This window comes from Triticum urartu, chromosome 6 (genome assembly GCF_003073215.2).
Source record: "Triticum urartu cultivar G1812 chromosome 6, Tu2.1, whole genome shotgun sequence".
Lineage (NCBI taxonomy): Eukaryota > Viridiplantae > Streptophyta > Magnoliopsida > Poales > Poaceae > Triticum > Triticum urartu.
The window spans coordinates 14658850-14682094 of NC_053027.1; the positions used below are offsets into that span (position 1 = coordinate 14658850).

The 23245-nt window shown below is 42.6% G+C and overlaps 1 protein-coding gene and 1 pseudogene across 1 annotated transcript; both read right to left on the minus strand.

Annotated features, from left to right (window-relative positions):
- Positions 1-2255: 2255 nt before the first annotated feature.
- On the minus strand, positions 2256-3649 carry LOC125515558 (annotated as a pseudogene).
- A 17137-nt stretch (positions 3650-20786) lies between these two features.
- On the minus strand, positions 20787-22360 carry LOC125514715 (expansin-B6-like). The gene is made up of 3 exons (XM_048680060.1): positions 22110-22360; positions 21914-22023; positions 20787-21507 (listed from the first exon to the last, which is right to left on the minus strand). Exons 1-3 carry the CDS (start codon positions 22291-22293, stop codon positions 20980-20982), a joined length of 822 nt encoding a protein of 273 aa, XP_048536017.1. The 5' UTR covers positions 22294-22360; the 3' UTR covers positions 20787-20979.
- Between the last annotated feature and the right edge of the window lie 885 nt (positions 22361-23245).

The window sequence follows — 23245 nt, forward strand, 5'->3', positions numbered from 1 at the left end:
TCTTTTATAGATGAGAGAAAAAACAACTCTGAGAGAAGGGAAGAGGAGGAGTGTATTTCTCCCATGGGCCGAAGGAAAGGAAAAAAATATGTTGGCATGCCAGTATACCGTATTACACAAATAGAGTTGGTAGGAAAACATGGATATTATTAATCTCAGTGGAGAAAAAACAAAGTTACAAGATGCCAATAGTAAAATTACACTATGTGGCCTACTAGTGTGGCCAGTCTAACTATGGCAATGTGTGCCCTGCTAATTCGCAGGGCCTCGGATGGCTCCTGATTAATTACTCCCGCGAATTACACCGTGAGATACCTCTAGTTTAGCCAGGTGGTCAGATTCTCTTCACGTTCACCATGCATGATGACAGAGGTGTGCGGGTGGTTGGTGTCGAAGCCGCCCGTGCCCTCATAGAAACACACGATGCTCAGGACATAGCTTTTGCGCTAACCACGCCTGCCCTTGTCATCGTGCCTTGTCGGTCTTTGTGGCTCTGATGTAATTTGTGTCAGAGTAGCATGTGTACTGCTTGGCTTGGACTTCTCGACCAGTGGCGGAAAAAAAGGGGGGGGGGGGGGGGGAGCAGGGGCCTGCCCCCCCAACAATCTAGCGAACGTTGAGTATACGCTATATAATTAGCGATAGTGAAACGTACAGAATACTTGCCCCCACCCCTATGTTGACGTCAATTCTAGAAAAATGAAAAAAGGCCCATGTCAAAGCCCAATAGTGAAACGTTTTCAGGTCCATGGCAACATCCGATTGGGCAACTGTTCTCTCTTGTGTCCTGCTCGTCGGGCATTATCTCCCGTGATTAGCGCATGCGTGGATTCTTCAGGATGTAGCCAATGACCGCGCGGCCGCCGTCCTGTGCCCTTGCCGCATGCCAGCCTCCTGCTCTTCCCACTCTCGATCTGACTCTTACGGCGGCACAACGCACAAGCTGCTGCTCGTCGATTCTTCAGCATGTAGCCAATGAAATAGCAAGGTTAACACATCACACTTTCTACTAATCTCTCTCAATTCACATCTTGTATCGTTTCGAACTTATTCATCCGATTTTTATTATTTTGGCTATGTGATTTGTGATGCATCGCCATACTAGGGCATACACACGCGCAATCATTCTAGCTTGGATCTGAAAAATCGGTGAGCAGTGACGGTTGCCTAGAGTATGCCAACAACGACCAGCCAATCTACTTCTACCTAGAGACAAAGGGGATGAGCAGAGGCTAGATTTATTTCTCTAGGTATGTGTTCTGACAATTTTGAATACTTTTGCCTAATACAACAAAAAAAAGTTCTAATACAATTAGTGATGATTTGCCATTCAAATATTATTTTTGTGGGGATTTGCCATTTAAATATGTATAAATACAAGCTAGAAGCCAGCCATTTGGCTATACAATGATTGTTCTTTCCATATGACAATGTTTTGTAGCAAGACATTTCATGTCATGTTTCAGAGTAGTTTGATTATCACTTGGTCTACTCGGCGCATACGTGGAACTATTGACAATATTAACTATAGCTAGACAACCTGCAAAAAAAAACTATAGCTAGACACGATCCAGCTGAAAAGAAGTCTGTCTAGACAAATTAAATGCAAAATATACTTGGATATATAACTATTGGATAGTTCGCGAGGGAAAAAAATATTTTCTCGCTCGGCCATCGTTTGGCCGCCCCTATGCCTGAATCCTGGCTCCGCCCCTGTTCTCGACGACATGCTAACTGCTTTGTTGGGGAATGCAAGGGCACCGATCGCGTGAGTAATTTTTTGAGAAGACCGGCGTCAATGAAACATAACGGAATAGATCGGTGAACATGGATCCACATACACCCGAATGAATAGGAAAACTAAATTTTTTGCAAATACAAATATTTCTGTTTTTTTCTTAGGAAAAATGGTCGAGTGTTCTACTCACTTGTGAAGTTTGGTGATATCCTGGTGTTCTATGCAAAAAGACATAATTAAATTGTTTTCGCCATGTTTAATTGAATGCATAAAATGTGTGTGTTATTTTCATAAATAAGGATTTAAAAATAGTATCCATGTAATTTTAGAAAAGAAATAAAAATAAATAAAAAACAAAAAGAGAAAAAAAATAGAAACAAAGGTAGAAAACCGACATACTACTCGGTCTTGCGCAGCTCTAATCCACGGGGTAGTGAGCTAGAAAAGAGCCCGGCAACATGCATTGGCCAGACAATGTTGATCATCCAGTTAGCTAGCAATATCTGGACCATGTAGAGGAGCTTGCAAATACAAACTGGTTTTCCTTAAGCCCCGATTCTTTTTCGGATAACAGTGGTGTCTAAGTAAGCTTATGTGCTACAATACAAATAAACACTGATACTTGAGAAATCACCAGTTCCTTTTTTACAAATATACCTTGCTAAAGACTTTGCATTATACAAGTTCTTATCACTCACAATGAACAATAGGTAGCGTTTGGTGAGAAGAGAAATCCGGGAGCACCAATTCGACCGGAATCCATCAGAGAAGCACCTAATTGATTGAGCCAAAATCAATAGAACTGGACGTTGGACCCGTAGGCTTTGTCCGGCCGCCAGTAGGCCGGGATGACATTGTTGGCCACCAGCGTCTTCCCGGAGTCGCTGGTGATGCGCATGGAGAAGGGCCCCTGCAGCGGGCGGCTGGTGTCCATCCGCCAGATGGATCCCCAGGAGCGGCGCATCGGCTCCCAGGACCCCGTGGGGCGGCCGTTCTTGGTCTGCATCAGCTCCATGCGGACCACGGTGCGTCGACGTTGGCGTACTCCACGAGCACCGCGAGGTAGTTGGGGTTGGAGCCACGCTGGACGTGGAAGGTGACCTTCATGCCCGGGAAGTTGCATCGCACCCTCCTGAACTGCATGTCGATGATGCCGGCGGTGGCGGAGCTTGTCGTTGAGGCCGTTCTTGGCCATGGCCCCGAACGCCGTGCCACTGAGGTCGAAGTGGTACCTGGCCACGGGGTAGTAGTTCATGTCGGTGATGACCACCCTCCTCGGCTGGCCGGAGCAGGAAGGGTTGTTGGCGGCGACACATCGGATCTGGATGAAACACGTATAGGTCAACGATGCATACTTTGCATGCACGTGGTAGGTTTGGATTTGACCAACTAATTTAACTGACACTGTCGGGTGTCAGATAAGTAATGCAGTATAGTACGTACCTCATAGCAGCTGCCGCAGCCTGCGCCACCGTCGAACAGAGGCTCGTTGCCGCAGGACGTCATGGAGGAGAAAGGGTACTGGTTGACGTTCTTGAAGCCGCAAGCACCGCCTGCAAATCCAAATGGAGGAGAACAGCATTATTACTATGTAAGTTGGCACTGCGAACGTGATGCATGCAAATTTGTATATATGGGCGTACCGTTGTCGTTGGGTCCGGCGCCGGTGGGCGCACCGTACCAGGTGGCCTTCGCGGGGAGCCAGCCGGAGTTGTAGGATCTAGCGGCGGAGGTGTCGTAGTTGGCCGCAGAACAGACGGACGTGACGAGCACGGAGAGAAGTGCCACAAGCACAATGGCAATGTCGTTGGTGGAGACGCCAACCATATTGGCACTAGACAGTCGTACTACTCCTTTTTGTTTGTTTGTTTGTTTGTGTTGTGATCTTGTGATGGCTGGACGGAATGTCATTGCCAGGGCATTTATAGGCAGGCCAATGGGCAAAATGAGGTGGGAACGACGAGTCGGCGCATGTTGCAGACTTGCAGTTGCATCCGACGAGACGGCTACGCGTATGGCGTGTTTAGGGCTCCAAGGTAACATGGCTACGGAGGGAATCATGGAGGAATACAGGCACCGGCCGGTTTACGCGCGTACATACGACTATATATAAAATCACACCTTGGCGGTGATCGCAAAGCATCCGCTAATCATTTGGGGGTGCACAAGTCAAGTTGTTGGTTGCAGACAAAGTCAGACCATCGTCATGCCCTAAGATCAGGCCCCACGTTATAACCTCAAGACCTGATTGGAGACATTGCAAATACTAGTATGTTTGCAAGAAAGTAGGTACTCTCACGTACAGTTTTGCTAACCATGTCCAGCTTTCTTTTGTCGATGGTCATGGTTGGATTTTTTTATATATACTAAATTCACTATTGAAATATGGAACTTTTCCTAGTCACGGGTTGTTTGCCGAGTACATTTCATCGGATACTAGGCAAACACGACCAGTCAAGTCCCATGAAGAAAACACTAGCAAAAGGACGCCACTTGGCAAATCACATGTTTGCCGAGTTCCCGCCATGTGACACTCTACAAACACATGCTTTGCCGAGTTTTTCCCATGTGGCACCGGGCAAACAGATTTCCCCCCTTTTCTCCTCACTTTTTTTGTTTCATTTTCTTTTTGCATTTATGCTCTATTCCTTTTACATTATTTGTTTTCTCTCTTTTATTTTCTTTCCCCGTCACTATTTCCTTTTGTAGTCATTTAGTGCATTTTTAGGCATTTCATGCATACAATTCAAATCTGAGTTGCAAGTGCATGAAAAAGGAAAAAAATGAGCTCCAAATTCCTATTTGCGTACTTTTTCTGCGAGGAATCCTATTTGTATTCTTTACTCTATGTTTAGGCCTTATCCTAGAAAAGAAAAAAAACAAAATATATGGGTGCCTAGACTTGAACACGAAAATGAAGCTGATTGGTTTTACGTAATTTAATTAAATGTTCAAAAATTCTAAAAAACATGAAACTTAGCATTGCACCCTCATATGGTATAAATATGTTGCAGTAAAAACTTGAGAAGGTTTTGCAAAAGTCGTTATGTACATTGCTTAGAAACCGGACCATCTCCGAGGTAGATTCTAGGTTCCGAAGGGGAACGAGTTGGGTTTTAAGGCAAAGTTGCGGTTTCCTCATCAGTTGAGCTTCTAATTTTTCTACACCCAAGATAGACCATTACATTATAAATGTCAAACTTAGCAATTTTCAGGGCCTGTTTGCTACATTTAAATCATTACCTTCATTTCTAGATATTTAGTGCATACAAGTCAAATTTGAATGGCAGTTGCATGATTTTGGTTTGAAATTGCAGTTGCAATTGCATGATTTTGTTTTGAAACACTGGGTTGAAAATCCTATTTGTAATCTTTAGTATAATTTAGGAATTATCCAAGAAAGCAATGGAATTCCACATCAGGGTGCCAAGACACATCTCCGAACATGGAAATTGTTGCTATTTTAATTCCTGAAAATATAATGAAGTCTGAAAAACTTGAAACTTGGCTTGAGGCCCTCATATAGAATCAATATTTTGTTGTAAAATGTAAGGAGGATTCTGCAAGAGTGATATGTCTCAAACGTATCTGTAATTTATGAAGTATTCATGCCTTATTTATATCTATTTATACCATTTATTTATGTTTTTGGCACAATATTTATTTGAACTAACCTATTAATCCAGTTCCTATTTTCTATTGTCTTTTTTGGAATTTAAGTCAAAAACTCACAGAGCTGGAATGAGTTGATTTTGTGTGTGTGAAATTTTGATGGAATATATCAGATTTTTGGGCGAAGGAATCATCCTAAGGCAGTGTCCGAGGGAACCACGCGGCCTATAGGCGTGGCCTAGGGCACATCTGCGTGGGGGTTGTGGAGGTTGGTTGGAGCCCTTCTTTCGCCATAAGAAAGCTAATTTAATGGAAAAAAATCCCTAAAAGTTTAAGCCCAATCAGAATTACGAATCTTCGGAATTTTAAGAAACGGTGCTCAGCCACAGATACAGTACCCAAAAATAGATAAATAGAGACAAGAGAGATCCAATCTCGGAGGGGCTCTCACCTCTTCGGGAGGTATGGAGGACGAAGACTTAGAGCATCTCTAGCAGACCCTGGCCCGCATCCCGCCGGCCTGCAAAACACGTTTGCAGTTCACGGAAAAACGGCTTTGCGGGCCGGCACGGACGACCGCAGAGGCAGACCCCCAAACGGACCCGTATAAAAGGATATTCACGGAATATACTTTTTTACGGGTCGACTTTGCGGGGTCTGCTCTTGCGCCGCTGCATCCCGCATCCCGCCGGTCCATAAATATCAATACCACACCACAAAAATAAAACAAAAATCCACACTACAAAATAATTATTCAAATCCTAGAAGCAAACTAAATAATTAATCAATACCTACACAATACAACAATCGTCCATATTACAAATAATTATTCAAAGCACCGAAGGAAACTAAATAATGCAATCACTCGCCATATGCAATCACCCGCATAGGTGCGGAGATTTTTTGATATGCACTAAATCCCTTTAAGCCCGCAACATTTCTTCTTTGAGTAAAATATCGACAATTTGCCTCGCAAGCTTGAAATTTTTTCACAAAGAGGGATCGGCGCATTCGGTACCTTCTCCGAAAGAGGTGCGGTGGATATGTTGGATTCTCCGCGAAGTAGTCTTGCATCAACATCTCGTTCCCGAGATGGCAATTCCGAGGAATGCAAAGATGCCCGACGGTCGATCCTCGCCGCCTCTTCCGGTTCTCGTCTTCGTACTCCTTCACGGCAAGTGCCATCACTAATGTCTGCTGCCGAAAGGTCGCAAGCATCGTCTCAACATTCGAGTCGTCTGAATCAGACGAATCAGAGAGCAAGAAGTTCTCGCACGACCTCAATTCCATCTACATGGTCAAGAATCGCACGCCGCGTCAATCAACTAGGCATAACACTCGACACAAAGCACAAAACAAACACTGACCAGCGGCTCGTGTGGAGGGTGATCCCGGGCGGCGACGAGGGGCGGGCTCGAGGGTGGCCGATCCCCGGCGGCTCTTCTCACCGGATCGGGGGGGGGGGGGGGGGGGGGGGTGCAGCGAATCGGTGTTGGAGGGTGGGGGATGCCCCCACGGCGCGATTCTGCCTGCAGATTTGGCCAGAATCGCTGGCGGCGGACGGGCGAAACCAAGGGCGGGTGGGCGGCGGAAGGAGATGGGGAAAGGGCGCGGGCTGAAATGTCCCTCCCGCCAACGGCTTCACTGCGATACGGGGCACCGTAGGGGCGAGGTGGAAACCACGCGTATTCGCGGGTTGGGGCCGAGATTTTGCCCCGCCGCTCAAATTTTTTTGCGGCCGGCCGCGTTTGCAGGGTCTGTTCGGGTGGGATTTTCCGCACCGACCCACATTTAGTCGGTTATTTTGCCGGTCAGGGATTTTTGCAGGGTCTGCTAGAGTTGCTTTTAGGAGGAAAACTGTCCCCATCTAGGGGAGAGGCCATGTAAGAATAAGGAGGGGGCTCTCTTCCCCTCTCTCCCAGTGGCCCCGCAGTGCCGCCGGGGCAACCATCATCGCGGCGATCGTCCTCAACAACTTCACCGTCACCGACATCTTTATCACCTCCCTCCCTCTCTATTGAGCGATCCACTCCCCCACAACCCGTTGCAATCCCCTACTTCAACATGGTTCTAGATGCTATGAATTATGATATGATGATTTCTTGCATCTTTTATATGGCCGAGTAGATTACTTTTGTCCTATGGGTTAATTGGTGAATTGTTATAATTGGTTTGAGTTGCATGTCATTATCTTACTATCCTTTCACTAGTAGAAAAAGGGTCAAATGTGAAGCACATTAGTGCCGGTTTGAATTTGAGCCGGCACTAATGTGACCATTAGTGCCGGTTCCAACGGCTAGGCGGGCAGGCATCATTAGTACCGGTTCGTGGGTAACCTTTAGTACCGGTTCATGCCACGAACCGGTACTAATAAGGCTGTGTCAGGCTATGGTCAGGCTGGGCCCCCCACGAAGACCTTTAGTACCGGTTCATGCCATGAACCGGTACTAGAGTTTCTTTGTAAGCTGATTTTTAGTCCCACCTCGCCAAGAGAGAGGCAGTATGAGCAGTTTATAAGCCGTGAGTGCACAGACAATGACGAAGAGTTGCAATGCTCACCTGCATGTTGATTAGCTTCAAGCCTTGCGGAATAGCATAGATTGCACTGAGCTATGTGCAGTGCAGTCTACACTATTCCGATTGGCTTGAAGCAAATTAACCAGCATTGCACCTCTTTTTTATTTTTAATAACTTATTTGAACTCCGGACTTCTTTTGTGTTCAGTATGCAGCATTCAAAGCGACGTCATCAATTTCCAACATGTTCTGACATCATTTGTTCTTTTTCGGTCATTTACCTAATTGTTTAGAGAGCTAAATGACCGTGAAATTGAAAATCACTACAAAATGAATCCTGAAAATGTTGAAACTTGGCATGGTATCATCATATCACCCGCATAGCATGCGCGAAAGAGTAGAGAGGGTCACGGCAAAAACTGGACGCACTTCGTGTACAAACTGGACAAACTCTTTCGGAGTATCAGGGTTTCGGACGAGAACTCATCTGTTACAGGGCCACTTCAATGTTTTTTAAACTTATTTGAACTCCGGACTTCTTTTGTGTTCAGTATGCAGCATTCAAAGCGATGTCATTAATTTCCAACATGTTCTGACATCATTTGTTATTTTTCGGTCATTTAGCTAATTGTTTAGAGAGCTAAATGACCGTGAAATTGAAAATCGCTACAAAATGAATCCTGAAAATGTTGAAACTTGGCATGGTATCATCATATCACCCGCATAGCATGCGCGAAAGAGTAGAGAGGGTCACGGCAAAAACTGGACGCACTTCGTGTACAAACTGGACAAACTCTTTCGGAGTATCAGGGTTTCGGACGAGAACTCATCTGTTACACGGCCACTTCAATGTTTTTTAAACTTATTTGAACTTCGGACTTCTTTTGTGTTCAGTATGCAGCATTCAAAGTGACGTCATCAATTTCCAACATGTTCTGACATCATTTGTTGTTTTTCGGTCATTTACCTAATTGTTTAGAGAGCTAAATGACCGTGAAATTGAAAATCACTACAAAATGAATCCTGAAAATGTTGAAACTTGGCATGGTATCATCATATCACCCACATAGCATGCGCGAAAGAGTAGAGAGGGTCACGGCAAAAACTGGACGCACTTCGTGTACAAACTGGACAACCTCTTTCGGAGTATCAGGGTTTCGGACGAGAACTCATCTGTTACACGGCCACTTCAATGTTTTTTAAACTTATTTGAACTCTGAACTTCTTTTGTGTTCAGTATGCAGCATTCAAAGCGACGCCATCAATTTCCAACATGTTCTGACATCATTTGTTGTTTTTCGGTCATTTACCTAATTGTTTAGAGAGCTAAATGACCGTGAAATTGAAAATCACTACAAAATGAATCCTGAACCGATACTAAAGGGGCCGTTTCCCGCTATATAAAAAATTTGTTGGCGCGCTGCCCAGTGGGCCTGCCAGACCTAGGGTGTGCAAATGCAGGCCCAGAAGGGCTAGCAGACTCACAGGGCAGCGCGCCCTAGTTAATTAGGCCCAGAAGCCTGCTATATAGAGAAGCTTGAAGGAGCAGCCGCGGCTGGGTTTATAAAGCAGTGCGGCTGCCCTTCGCTCGGCGAGGTGGGACTAAACATTGTGCACTGCCGGTGGCAGCGCACAACCTTTAGTACCGGTTGGTGGCTCCAACCGATACTAAAGGGGGGGGTCTTCAGTACCGGTTCGTGGCACGAACCGGTACTAAAGGGGCCGTTTCCCGCCCCTTGGCCTGGCGAAAATTGGCCTTTCGTACCGGTTGATGGCTCCAACTGGCACTAAAGACCCCTCCTATATATATGGAACCTACAAAAAAATCAGTTCATCGACCACCAGTAGTTCTTCTCGATCCAAACTTCTTCGCCGCGCCCGTCGCCCCATCACGCGCCGCCCCCGCCGCCCGTCGCCGTCACCGCCTGGCCCATCGCCCCCGCCGCGCCCGTACGTCGCCGCCGCCTCTCGCCCGCCGCGCCCGTCCCCCCGTCGTCGCCCGCTGCCGCCCGTACGCCGCCGCCCCCCGGTCGTACGTACACACACACACAGAGAGAGAGAGAGACACACACACACACCACACACACACACAGAGACACACACACACACAACACACACACACATACACACACATTGTTAATTTTTACTTATTTTCTATTTTCTGTTGTTTAGATTAATGTTAGATAAATTACGTAGATAATAATGTTAGAATGTTAATGGTTAGATGAATTATATGGAAAAGATGTTAAATATTAATGTCAAATATATTTTACATGAATTAGAACAAGTTGAATTAGTATAGCTAGATATTAATTAGGTATATATATGAGATTATTTGAACTAGTTGAATTAATATAACTAGTTTATTTTTAGTATGAAAATTAATAGAACAAGTTTATTTTTAGTAAGAAAATTTAGGTATATGAGATTTGATGATCTAATCAAAATATTACTATATAGAACTACCTACTTTATTTTAGTAAGAAATTAATAGAACTAGTTTATTTTTAGTAAATGCTTAGTTGAATTAATAGAACTAGTTTATTTAGTTGAATTAATAGAACTAGTAAGTGTTTAATGTTTCACCTATATATGAACATATATGTTAGATATTAGATATAAATTATATGCTAGATATATATTTAATTTAGTTATATGAGATTTCATTATCTAATTAATTAGTTGAACTAGTTAGTTGAATTAGTTCAATTAATTAGGTATATTCTTCGTAAGTGCTTAGTTGAACTAGTTGAATTAACAGAATTAGTTGAATTAATAGAACTAATAAGTGTTTAATGTTTCACCTATGAACATAGGAATGTCGTCTGATGACGAACACGATTTCATTATGTGCGAATACTGCGAAGACCAGCGCGGCCTGTGCGGCCAAAATTTTCTAGTTGATGATAGACGCTTCAGCATCAAGCTGGATGAAAACTTCGAAGTGGATACAGTAAGTCACAACTACAAGTCTTTTTTTGTAATTAAGCATGACTTATGCTTCATTTTGCTTCACCTTTTAATTTTAATTTTTCACTATTCTACTAGCGTATCCCCTGCCATGCAAGAATTTTTGTCTTGGATAAGATAGGTTTCAGTCCTAACGAAACTATGGAGGTAAAAAGAGTTTACTTGAAGACCGAGCATGGTTATACCTTCAACGTCAAATTATACAATGCAGACACATTTCTTGATGCTGTCAAGACAAATTTCTTTCCTGCACTTAGAAATGTTAGTACTCAAAACGTGCGACCAATAGTGTTCGTACTGAACTGCGGTCACATATATTTAGGAAAGATGGTAAGATTTCTACTATTTCTTCTCAGTGCATCTTTTGCATACATTATTTTTTTAAGCTAAACTTCATTGCTAAGTATGTTACTATACGATGTTCTTCAACAGGGACTCCCGATGAATGTTGTGCCTGATTGGATCGAGACTAAAGGTACCATGAATATTGTTAGCTTACGGCCAAGATATCCTACAATGCACTTTACTGCATTCAGGATTTCTAATAGTGAGGAATGCTTAATAGTAAAAGACTGGAGCAAAATTGTGAACGATCACAGAGAAGTACTAGGGGGCAGCAATCAGAAGCGCAACCCACGATTAGGAGACAGGTTCATCTGCATGCTCCAATATGATGAATCAGCAAAGCTATACATGTTCTATGCTATTTTACCTGAGAGAGAGCAGCAGGAGTGATTAATTAGCTAGTTCATGCTCTTAGTACTTGTCCTCTCATGTCCGTGTTCTTCGTCCTGAACTTAATCTCAAAGAGTGATTTGCTTTTGTGGTGTTATGAACGCTTATAATATCATTACCATGTTGAACTCGATGATATCTTTGCTATGAAAACCGTTGGTGATGATATATATGATGCAAGAGTTTTTATATTAATTAATATGATGACGATGATGATGATGAGTTATTATATCATTTATGAAAGAAATTGCATATTAGTTTCAACTGGATGGATTCTAGCTAAGTGATCAAGTATATATATGCAATATCCATATTACCTCGATCACTTAAGTAGGTGATCAAGTATATATAATATGGATATGACATATACTTGATGACTTAGCTAGGATCCACACGCATCCAGTCAAACTAATAACCTAATGATTTAACAACTCATTATAATGTAAAACAATCACTAAATTAAATTGAAAACACAAAATTAAAGTAAAAAAAACCAAAACACACTAAAACATTTAGTACCGGTTGGTGTTACCAACCGGTACTAATGTCCTACGCGCCCACGGAGCTGGTTCGTGCCACATGTTTGCCCTTTAGCACCGGTTCGTGCTGAACCGGTACTAAAGGGGGGGGGGCCTTTAGTGCCTACAATTTAGTGCCGGTTACCGAACCGGCACTAAAGCCCCTTACGAACCGGTGCTATTGCCCGGTTCTGCACTACTGTTTGGTGCCCATCATATGCGAGCGTGCATGGATCACACCTTAGTGTTAGTAGCATGTGGATAGAACTATGCATACGGCAACATGAGTGACCGAAACCTCGCCACACCATAGAAATTGACGCATATGGGGTTGAAAGGCGACCAATATATCTTAATGCTATGGTTTGGTTTACCTTAATGAACATCTTAATATTTGTGGATGCTTGCTAATACTTGCCCCATAGCCCCCTGCGCTCCTTCTGGGCCAGCCCATGTGGCGCGCAAGGTCCCCCAGTTTCTTTCTTTTTTCTTTTATGTTTTCTTTTTCAATTTTTAATTTCTTCTTCATCTCCGTTTTTTCTTTTTCTTTTTTTGTTCACATAATTCAAAAAATTCCAGCTAATTCAAAAATGTTCATGAAATTAAAAATTTGTTCATCATATTCAAAATTTATGCACCATAATTTAAAAAAAATGTTCATCAAATACAAAAAATATTCATTTAGTTTTTAAAAAGTTCCAATTTTCAAACAAGTGTTCTTGAATGGAGAATTTGTTCATCAAGTTTACACAATGAAAAATGCTCATCTAATTCAAAAAATGTTCATCTTACTGAAAAAATGTTCACCGTATTCAAAATTTGTTCACCGTAACTTTTAAAAATATTCATAAAATTCAAGAATTTCCATCAAACTACAAAAATGGTCAAAATGTTTTCAGAAAGTTGAACTGATTTTGTCAGAAAATGTTCTTGAATTGTGAATTTGTTGATCAAAGTTCAAAAAATGATCATCACATTCAATATTTATTCACGGGATGATTTTTTTCAATAATATCCAAATCCACGAACATTTTTTAAATTCATGGACGTTTTTTCAAATTCGTGAACATTATTCGAATTCAGGGACACTTTTTTGGCGCCACAAACTTTTTAGAAATTCACATTTTTTTGAATTGCAGGAAGTTTTCAAAATACAAAATTATATATAGAAGGGTTGCTCTCCCTGGCGTGTGTTGCACAAATTGGATACTAGTTGACGGCATCACTTATTAAATGATACGCTAATGTAAAATGAAAAACAACATTTTTCTCAATGAAAAATCTATAAATGTTGTTTGTGTCCCACCGAGGGGAAAATCAAAATGGTCTCTTGAAATGATATATTCCCATAATTTCAATGGGCAAATATAACACATAAATTCTCATATTGTTGATGTTCATATTGTTCTCCTTTAGGAATAGCCTTTTGAATCATGTTTCATTTTATGGCGATTGAGTCTGTACGCTCATATCAACCTGGCGTGCATCACTATGTATGTGCGTAGAAACAAAGTTTGGGTGCGATCTTTGTGCATTATCGCATGTATGCATAGATAGAGAGTTTGTATGCGAGAATACTTGGGATCCTCTAATTACCACGTCTAATCAAATATATCCTAGTATCAAACAATGTTCTTCTATAAAAAATAAACGTATTCACACACACACACACACACAGAGAGGTGTAGGGAATTATTTACTTAGTTCTCATATAACTTATATTTTTTTCCTCGATAAGATGAGTATATCTCTTTCCTGGTTACCCAAGCTTCCATATATGTATTTTAACATTGGTGGGATTATTTTCCATAGAGGTGACATGAGCCCTGAGAGTGGCCTAAGACATCTCTAAGTAACTCGATTACTTGCAAAACATCTTTATTGATATTAGTTTATTAAATATATTTATTCAACATTGCATGGCTCAAGCAGGAGAACCAGCAATTATTTATTGTTCTATACAACAACAGTTTGGAATTTGAACATTATGGGTCTTGCAATAGTGTCTGAATCGATGTTGCATTATACGATTACACATGTCTTCACACCTCGGGCTATTACAGGGATCGAGAGTCTCACAAACCACATTATGAACAGATTCTGCAAATGCAACATGTACACACAGATCAAACAAGATATATTAGCAATGGGTTGACTAATTTGAACAATAGGAAAGTTCACAAAAAGTAGGGGTATAAAATGCCACATACCAGTGCCTGCATGGCAGGATGGGAAGGTAGAACACATCATGGAAAGCACCATGAAAGCAATAGAAATGGAACACATGACTGTCGGCCATCCTGCACTGTTCTTAGTGAGTGCCATGAGGACAAAGAGATTAGTGTTTTTTTTGCTTCTCCTTCTTTCTTATGTTCCCATGTGATCACTTCCTATATATAGAGAGCCACAATAACATCTTAGATAATGATCTCACATTAATGTATTTCCACTACCAATATTGTTGCCAAATCTTGCCGATTCAAGATAAATTTTGTTCGCTCTTTTATATGGATCAACGATTTTATTTCATATGTATTTGCATGGTAATGCTAGTATTTATGATGAGTCATAATCAAATATTAGGCAATGATCCTAGAGTTATATGAAATCATGGAGTGCTATTAATGTCGCAATATTAAAAGAAGAATACCTTTTTATATTTATACTTGAAAATGGCCAGTAAGTCTTTATCTTGTTGTATTTATGGGGAAGGGTGGTGAAACCCTAGCTATTGATGATGCACTTATGTATCTCTCACTAATTAATATTGACATATCTTGCTAGTTTTAAATAGTTATAGCGTGCTTGTTCAAATAACATAAACAAAGAGACATATCTCTAGAGAATGACATAATAAATATAGTGCTTATATAAATTAATGAAATAGCACATGTGACATTTATTTATTTCTCTACTCCTATAAAAGGCTCAGTTGGTGATGATGGTGTGTCTACCATCCGTCATTTCTGACCATTAGATCTGCATCTAACGACTGCCAGGTAATCTCCTTTTTGCAACAATAGGCCTTTTCTCTGCTCTAATTTGCAGAAAACCCCTTAGTATCTCTGCTCTAAAGCTTCAAGAGAGTGTTAGCTTAAGTTTGATAAGATCATCGAAACTTTTGGTTTCATGGAAAATGTCGTGGACAATTGCATATATGTTAAGTTTAAAGGCGGTTGGTTGACAATTTTAGGACTATGACAATAGGCATACATTGAGATAATATTGAAGAAATTCAATATGCATAAGTGTGTAGTCTCACTTGCTCCTATACTGAAGGGCGCTAAGTTTCGGACATTTCAATGTTTGAGGAAGTAATAAAACTGATCAGATGAAGTCAGTTCCTTATGCTTTAGCCGTCGGAAGCATCATGTACTCTCAAGTTTGTACACGCCTGGATTTGGCTTTTCTAACTGCAATGGTTGAGAAATTCTAATCAAATCCAGGACCGAACAACTACAAGGCTGCAAATAAAGTGTAGGGTTATATGCAAGGAGCTAAAGGTCTCATTATTACATAAAATGTCTTGTAACTAAGAAGTTATTAGTAATTCAGACTGGTTTTGCCAGGTGTGTGGATAGCAAGAAATCCACATCAAGTTATATATTCACACTCGCGGGAGGAGTCATATCATGGAAAATATCCAAACACACGTTCATTGTTGTGTCTATGATGCAAGCACATGTTTTGAGGCCACCGGGCAGGCTATATGGCTAAAGATCTTTATTCCCAGGCTTAAGGTGGTTGACAGCATATCTAAACCAATTGTATTGTATTGTGATAATGTACCCATAGTTTTCTATACAAGTAACAACAAGTCAAGTGCCGCTGGCGAACACATTAATATCAAGTTTCATGTTGTGAAAGATAGAATCCAGTATCAAACAATTAATATTAAACATATAAGAACGACACATATGCTTGCCGATGCGTGAACTGAAGGGTACCACCCAATAATTTTCGTGCATGTTACTGACATGGGACTACTTGAAGTCTTATGATTCTAGAATAAAGGACAACAAAAATAAACCACTCCCAATAAGCAAAATGTTTTCCATTTCGAAATAGGATGTTATGCTATAAGTGTTGACGATCTGTGGCGTTTTGCTAGCTGTTGTCACACCTCACTTTGGTATATCATTCATACGGAGAAGGGGGAAATGTAGTTAAGCCTAACAATCGGGGGGATGCTGGTTTGATCTAACTGCTTAACATGCCATTTTGATCTAACGACCTAACAGGGAAGAAAATAACATTAAGAGAGGGCCCCACACACCAACGTACGTGCACCTCATCTCTAACTAATGCGCCCTGATCGGGGGCATCCAAACCAACTCATGGTTTAGGTCCCCTGTTGCACGACACTATATAAAAGGGATATGGGAGAGAGCTTGGCCTCTGTGCGGTCATTCCTTCATGTCAGGTTCACTCATCTCCCCATAGTCCAAAACCCTAACCAATCAAAGGTTGAGCTGCATCAACAAGAAAACCTAGCTTAAGGTGGTTGACAGCATATCTAAACCAATTGTATTGTATTGTGATAATGAACCCATAGTTTTCTATACAAGTAACAACAAGTCAAGCGACGCTACCAAACACATTAATATCAAGTTTCATGTTGTGAAAGATAGAATTCAGTATCAAACAATTAATGTTAAACATATAAGAATGACACATATGCTTGCCGATCCGTGAACTGAAGGGTACCACCCAATAATTTTCGTGCATGTTACTGACATGGGACTACTTGAAGTCTTATGATTCTGGAATAAAGGACAACAAAAATAAACCACTCCCAATAAGCAAAATGTTTTCCATTTTGAAATAAGTTGTTATGCTATAAGTGTTGAGGTTCTGTGGCATTTTGCTAGCTGTTGTCACACCTCACTTTGGTATATCATTCCTACGGAGAAGGGGAAAATGTAGTTCCTAACGATCGGGGGGGTGCTAGTTTGATCTAACGGCTTAACATGCCATTTTGATCTAACAACCTAACATGGAAGAAAATAACGTTAAGAGAGGACCCCACACACCAATGTACGTGCACCTCATCTCTAACTAATGCGCCCTGATCGGGGGCATCCAAACCAACTCATGGTTTAGGTCCCCTGTTGCACGGAGCTATATAAAAGGGATATGGGAGAGAGCTGGGCCTCTGTGCGGTCATTCATTCATGTCAGGTTCACTCTTCTCCCCATATTCCAAAACCTTAACCAATCAAAGGTTGTGCTGCATCAACGGGAAAATCTAGCCATCTCACCGCCGTCACAAGACAGTGCCAGTGGCGGCCTGAGGGGATCAGGACTCCAGGAGGTCGTCTACATCGACTACATCATCCCTTCATCTCGCCTACATCGAGCAGGCGACCCTGTGAACTTCTATCACAAGTAAAGAATCCCAAAACCCTCTCTTTTTATGTGATTATGTGTTCAGATGCAATCACATACTACCCTATGCAAATAATCTAACATCTATTTGATTTTTGGCGCATAAGCCTCGTTTCTAGTATTGCTAAACTCACCTCCAATATTCCTTGCACGCCGATTGCAACCCGAGATGAATGAGTTCATCTCGCCATGCCAGAGTGTCTTTATCAAGAAAAGATCAATCCATAAAAAACTTCATGTGTGTGACTCTTAAAGCGAATAAATCATCGGCCCTCACGCTAAACATTAATGTCGCAATAGCTTTTGATCACATACCCTGTGAATTGCTTCTTTTATAGATGAGAGAAAAAACAACTCCGAGAGAAGGGAAGAGGAGGAGTGTATTTCTGCCATGGGCTGAAGGAAAGGAAAAAAAATATGTTGGCATGCCAGTATACCGTATTACACAAATAAAGTTGATAGGAAAACATGGATATTATTAATCTCAGTGGAGAAAAAACAAAGTTACAAGATGCCAATAGTAAAATTACACTATGTGGCCTACTAGTGTGGCCAGTCTAACTATGGCAATGTGTGCCCTGCTAATTCGCAGGGCCTCGGATGACTCCTGATTAATTACTCCCGCGACCTACATCATGAGATACCTCTAGTCAGGTCAGGTGGTCAGATTCTCTTCACGTTCACCATGCATGATGACAGAGGTGCGCGGGTGGTTGGCGGCGGAGCCCGTGCCCTCATAGAAACACATGATGCTCAGGACATAGCTTTTGCGCTAGGCATGCCTGCCCTTGTCATCATGCCTTGTCGGTCTTTGTGGCTCTGATGTAATTTGTGTCAGAGTAGCATGTGTTCTGCTTGGCTTGGACTTCTCGACGACCTGCTAATTGCTTTGTTGGGGAATGCAAGGGCACCGATCACGTGAGTAAACTTTTGAGAAGACCGGCGTCAGTGAAACATAACGAAATACAACGGTGAACATGGATCCACATACACCCGAATGAATAGGAAAACTAAAAAAATTAGCAAATACAAATATTTCTGTTTTTTTTCTTAGAAAAAATGGTCGAGTATTCTACTCACTTGTGAAGTTTGGTGATATCCTGGTGTTCTATGCAAAAAGGCATAATTAAATTGTTTTCGCCATGTTTAATTAAATGCATAAAATGTGTGTGTTATTTTCATAAATCAGGATTTAAAAATAGTATCCATGTAATTTTAGAAAAGAAACAAAAATAAATAAAAAACAAAAAGAGAAAAATAAATAGAAGCAAAGGTAGAAAACCGACATACTACTCGGTCTTGCGCAGCTCTAATCCACGGGGTAGTGAGCTAGAAAAGAGCCCGGCAACATGCATTGGCCGGACAATGTTGATCATCCAGCTAGCTAGCAATATCTGGACCATGTAGAGGAGCTTGCAAATACAAACTGGTTTTCCTTAAGCCCCGATTCTTTTTCGGATAACAGTGGTGTCTAAGTAAGCTTATGTGCTACAATCTCTACTACCTAAAAGAAACGGAACGTTTCGTTTCCTCTTCTACGTCGCAGGCTTCGTCCGACCTCCTTCGATATCCCCGCCCCCGGCACCCCTACGGTTTTTTTTCACCCCTTCCATCTCTGGTTTTCCTTTCACATGTTTTCTATAAAACCAGCCTTAAATTACGCTCTAATTTGTCTCCCCGATTGCCTTGGGTTGGGTGAGCCATACTAGGGTTTCCCGTCGCCGTCGTCTAGCCTAGCTAACTCCTGCCGCATAGATCTGGAGTCACCCTCCCCTAGAAGCGCAAAGGCCATGTGGAGAGTTCCAGGACGGCAACATCTTCCTGCGGCTGGACCTTCGATCGTGCGCTCCAATTCTCTGCCGGATGTTAGCACAGCCTCGACCTTCATGACGCTGCCCGCCGCCGAGTTCTTCCGGCGGGTACGCGCACGTACAATGCTTACGCCAAACCAAGCTACTGGATCGATCTTTGGAGTTCACGTAGGAAAGCTAGCTAGCTAAACCAGCCATCGGATACGTCCAACGGCCGCCCAGGATACTCAGGTACACGAGATCGTATTCTTCCCACCACCCCTCTGCCGCCATGATCTTGATTGTCGCTCCATGCAGTCGCAGCTCATACCTGTCGATGAGAACTTGGCTCAGATGCCATGCCACACTTGGCCTCCTGTTCGGGCTTACTCCTCCTCACGCCATTGACCTCCTCATTGCCTAGATGAGCATATACATACCTTCAGTCTGTGTCATCAAATTGTTACATAGTAGATCCGAGGATATGCCCAGAGCAGGCACCAGAAGGTTACAAACGATTCGAATGCCCACTGCAGCCTTTAGGAAAATTCGAAGTATTCTCACTTACCATTTCTGTTGTTGTTTTTAATGTGCCGACAGCAAGAACTTTTTCTTCTTCAAACATGCCCATTTGTTTGTGTGTTTCTTGATTGATTTCCGTGGTTAATATTATTTTGATGTTGTTTCCATGGTTAGTATTAGTTGTTGCATAGAAAGTAATGAGTTGTGATTTTGTTCCATGCAAGAGCAAGGAGGCAAAAGCAACCCCCAAAAGCAAGCAGAGTCTGAACATTTGGTTCCTGACCAGCTGAACTTCTTTGTGATATCCTAATTGACGTTGTACAGGTTTGCTTCTCCTATGTTATGAGCCAAATCGAAATGCCATGTGGTCAATGTCGACGATTCCTTTATATAGTTCAAGTAAGTAGCACCTTGCTAGATAGAATAACTTCTACATGGGTGCGCAAGTAGTGCGAAAGCATTTAACACCAACCATTTGGAATTTCAGATAACACTCTTTAAGATCACTACTGTTGAAACTTATGAAATTATAAACGAGATGGTCACAGTCTCACAGATTCAGTTTGTAAAGGTATATATGAAGATTTTAAAGGTAAATGTACATAATTGATGTACATAACTGGGCATGAAGATTTTAAAGGTAAATGTACATAATTGATGTTGAACCATTCGAATATATATGCCCCGTTGCAACGCACGGGCAATTACCTAGTATAGCCAAAATTTAGCTAGCATAGACCACATAATTTGGCTTGTTAATTGCAACAAACTATTAGGTACATATTTATCAGTTTACATGTATTCTGTTTTTTAGAAGGAGAGTGTGGGGAACAAGATCAATTGCTACTAGAGGGGCTTGCGAAATCAATTTTATCTCGTTTGTCGTGAATAGGTGGAGAATATGACCATGGTGGCGAAGAGAGTAGTAACACGGGTGGGTCGCTTGGAGCATGCGACGATTTGCTTTCCCCGTCGCAACGCACGGGCCTATGTGCTAGTACAAATAAACACTGATACTTAAGAAATTACCGGTTCCTTTTTTACAAATATACCTTGCTAAAGACTTTGCATTATACAAGTTCTTATCACTCACAATGATCAATAGGTAGCGTTTGGTGAGAAGAGAAATCCGGGAGCACCAATTCGATCGGAATCCGTCGGAGAAGCATGCAACTGATGATTGAGCCAAAATCAATAGAACTGGACGTTGGATCTGTAGGCTTTGTCCGGCCGCCAGTAGGCCGGGATGACATTGTTGGCCACCAGCGTCTTCCCGGAGTCGCTGGTGATGCGCATGGAGAAGGGCCCCTGCAGCGGGCGGCTGGTGTCCATCCGCCAGATGGATCCCCAGGAGCGGCGCATCGGCTCCCAGGACCCCGTGGGGCGGCCGTTCCTGGTCTGCATCAGCTCCATGCAGACCACGGTGCGGTCGACGTTGGCGTACTCCACGAGCACCGCGAGGTAGTTGGGGTTGGAGCCACGCTGGACGTGGAAGGTGACCTTCATGCCCGGGAAGTTGCATCGCACCCTCCTGAACTGCATGTCGATGATGCCGGCATGGCGGAGCTTGTCGTTGAGGCCGTTCTTGGCCATGGCCCCGAACGCCGTGCCACTGAGGTCGAAGTGGTACCTGGCCACGGGGTAGTAGTTCATGTCGGTGATGACCACCCTCCTCGGCTGGCCGGAGCAGGAAGGATTGTTGGCGGCGACGCATCGGATCTGAATGAAACACCGGCCGAGCAAACCAAATTAAAGGTCAGCGTCCCCGATGGATGCATCTTTGCATGCACATGGTAGGTTTGAGCTTGACCAACTAATTTAACCGACACTGTCTGGCGTCGGATTTCTTAATGCACCAGTGCGTACTCCCTCCATACTTGAAAGAGTGTGTCTTCAACTTTGTTGAAACTATCTCAAAATTTGATCGAGTTTGTGTAAAAATACATCAATATTTGTGAAACTAAATAGATATATGATAAAGAATATGTTTTATCATGAATCTACTGCTATTAATTTGATGACATAAATGTTGGTGTATTATTATATAAATACGATCAAATAAAAAAAGTTTGACTTTCCAGTAAAATTGTAAATACACTCTTTGAAAGACAGAGGGAGTACATACCTCGTAGCAGCTGCCGCAGCCTGCGCCGCCGTCGAACAGAGGCTCGTTGCCGCAGGACGTCATGGAGGAGAAGGGGTACTGGTTCACGTTCTTGAAGCCGCAAGCACCACCTGCAAATCCATCCGTAGATCAGCATTATTACTATGTAAGTTGGCACTACGACGTGATGCATGCAAATGAGTATATATGGGCGTACCGTTGTCGTTGGGTCCGGCGCCGGTGGGCGCACCGTACCAGGTGGCCTTCGCGGGGAGCCAGCCGGAGTTGTACGATCTAGCGGCGGAGGTGTCGTAGTTGGCCGCAGAACGGACGGACGTGACGAGCACGGAGAGAAGTGCCACAAGCACAATGGCAATGTCGTTGGTGGAGGCGTCAGCCATATTGGCACTACACAGTTGTACTACTCCTGTTTGTTTGTTTGTTTGTGTTGTGATCTTGTGATGGCTGGACGGGATGCCATTGCCAGGCCATTTATAGGCAGGCCAACAGGCAAAATGAGCCGGCGCAAGTTGCCATTGCAGCCGAGGAGACGACTACGCGTATGGCGTGTTTAGGACTACAAGCTCACATGGCTACGGAGGGAATCATGGAGGAATGCAGGCCTGGCCGGTTTACGCGCGTATGTACGACTATATATAAAATCACATATTGGCGGTGATCACCGAGCACCTGCTGATCATTTGGGCGCACAGGTCAAGTTGTTGATTGTAGAGTACAGAAAGTCAGGTGGCGTTTGTTTCTCTAGTCATAGGACTTTTTCTAGTCCCAACTAAAAAGTCTCTAGTCCTTAAAAAGTCTCTCTTAGTTTGTTTCCAGAGACTAAAAAGTCTCTTGTCCCTTCCTAGAGGTTATTAAATGACCATGTTACCCCTAGTATATAAAAAAAATCAAACAACACCATGGGATGGCGGGCCAATGGGTGCATGGAGGGACATTGTTGGAAAAGTCCCAAAAAGTCCCAAAAAGACTCTCTTAAGAGTCTTCTTCATTTAGTCACAAATGCCTAGTTTAGTCCCTAAAAAGTCCCTCCCGTTTGGTAAAAAAGTCTCTAAGAGGGACTTTTTCTAGTCCCTACACAAAAAAGTCCCTGGAAACAAACACCCCCTCAGACCACCGTTATGCCGTAAGATCAGGACCCACGTTATATACTTGGATCCTGATTCCAGTCATTACTAATTGAAATGAATTCCACACCTCGGGGTCCCAAGACTCAACACAACATAGATGTTATTGCTATTTTAATTTGAAAAAATGCAAATGAAGTCTGAAAAACATGAAACTTAGCATGGTACCCTCATATGAATCAATATTTTCTGGTAGAAATTTGAGAAG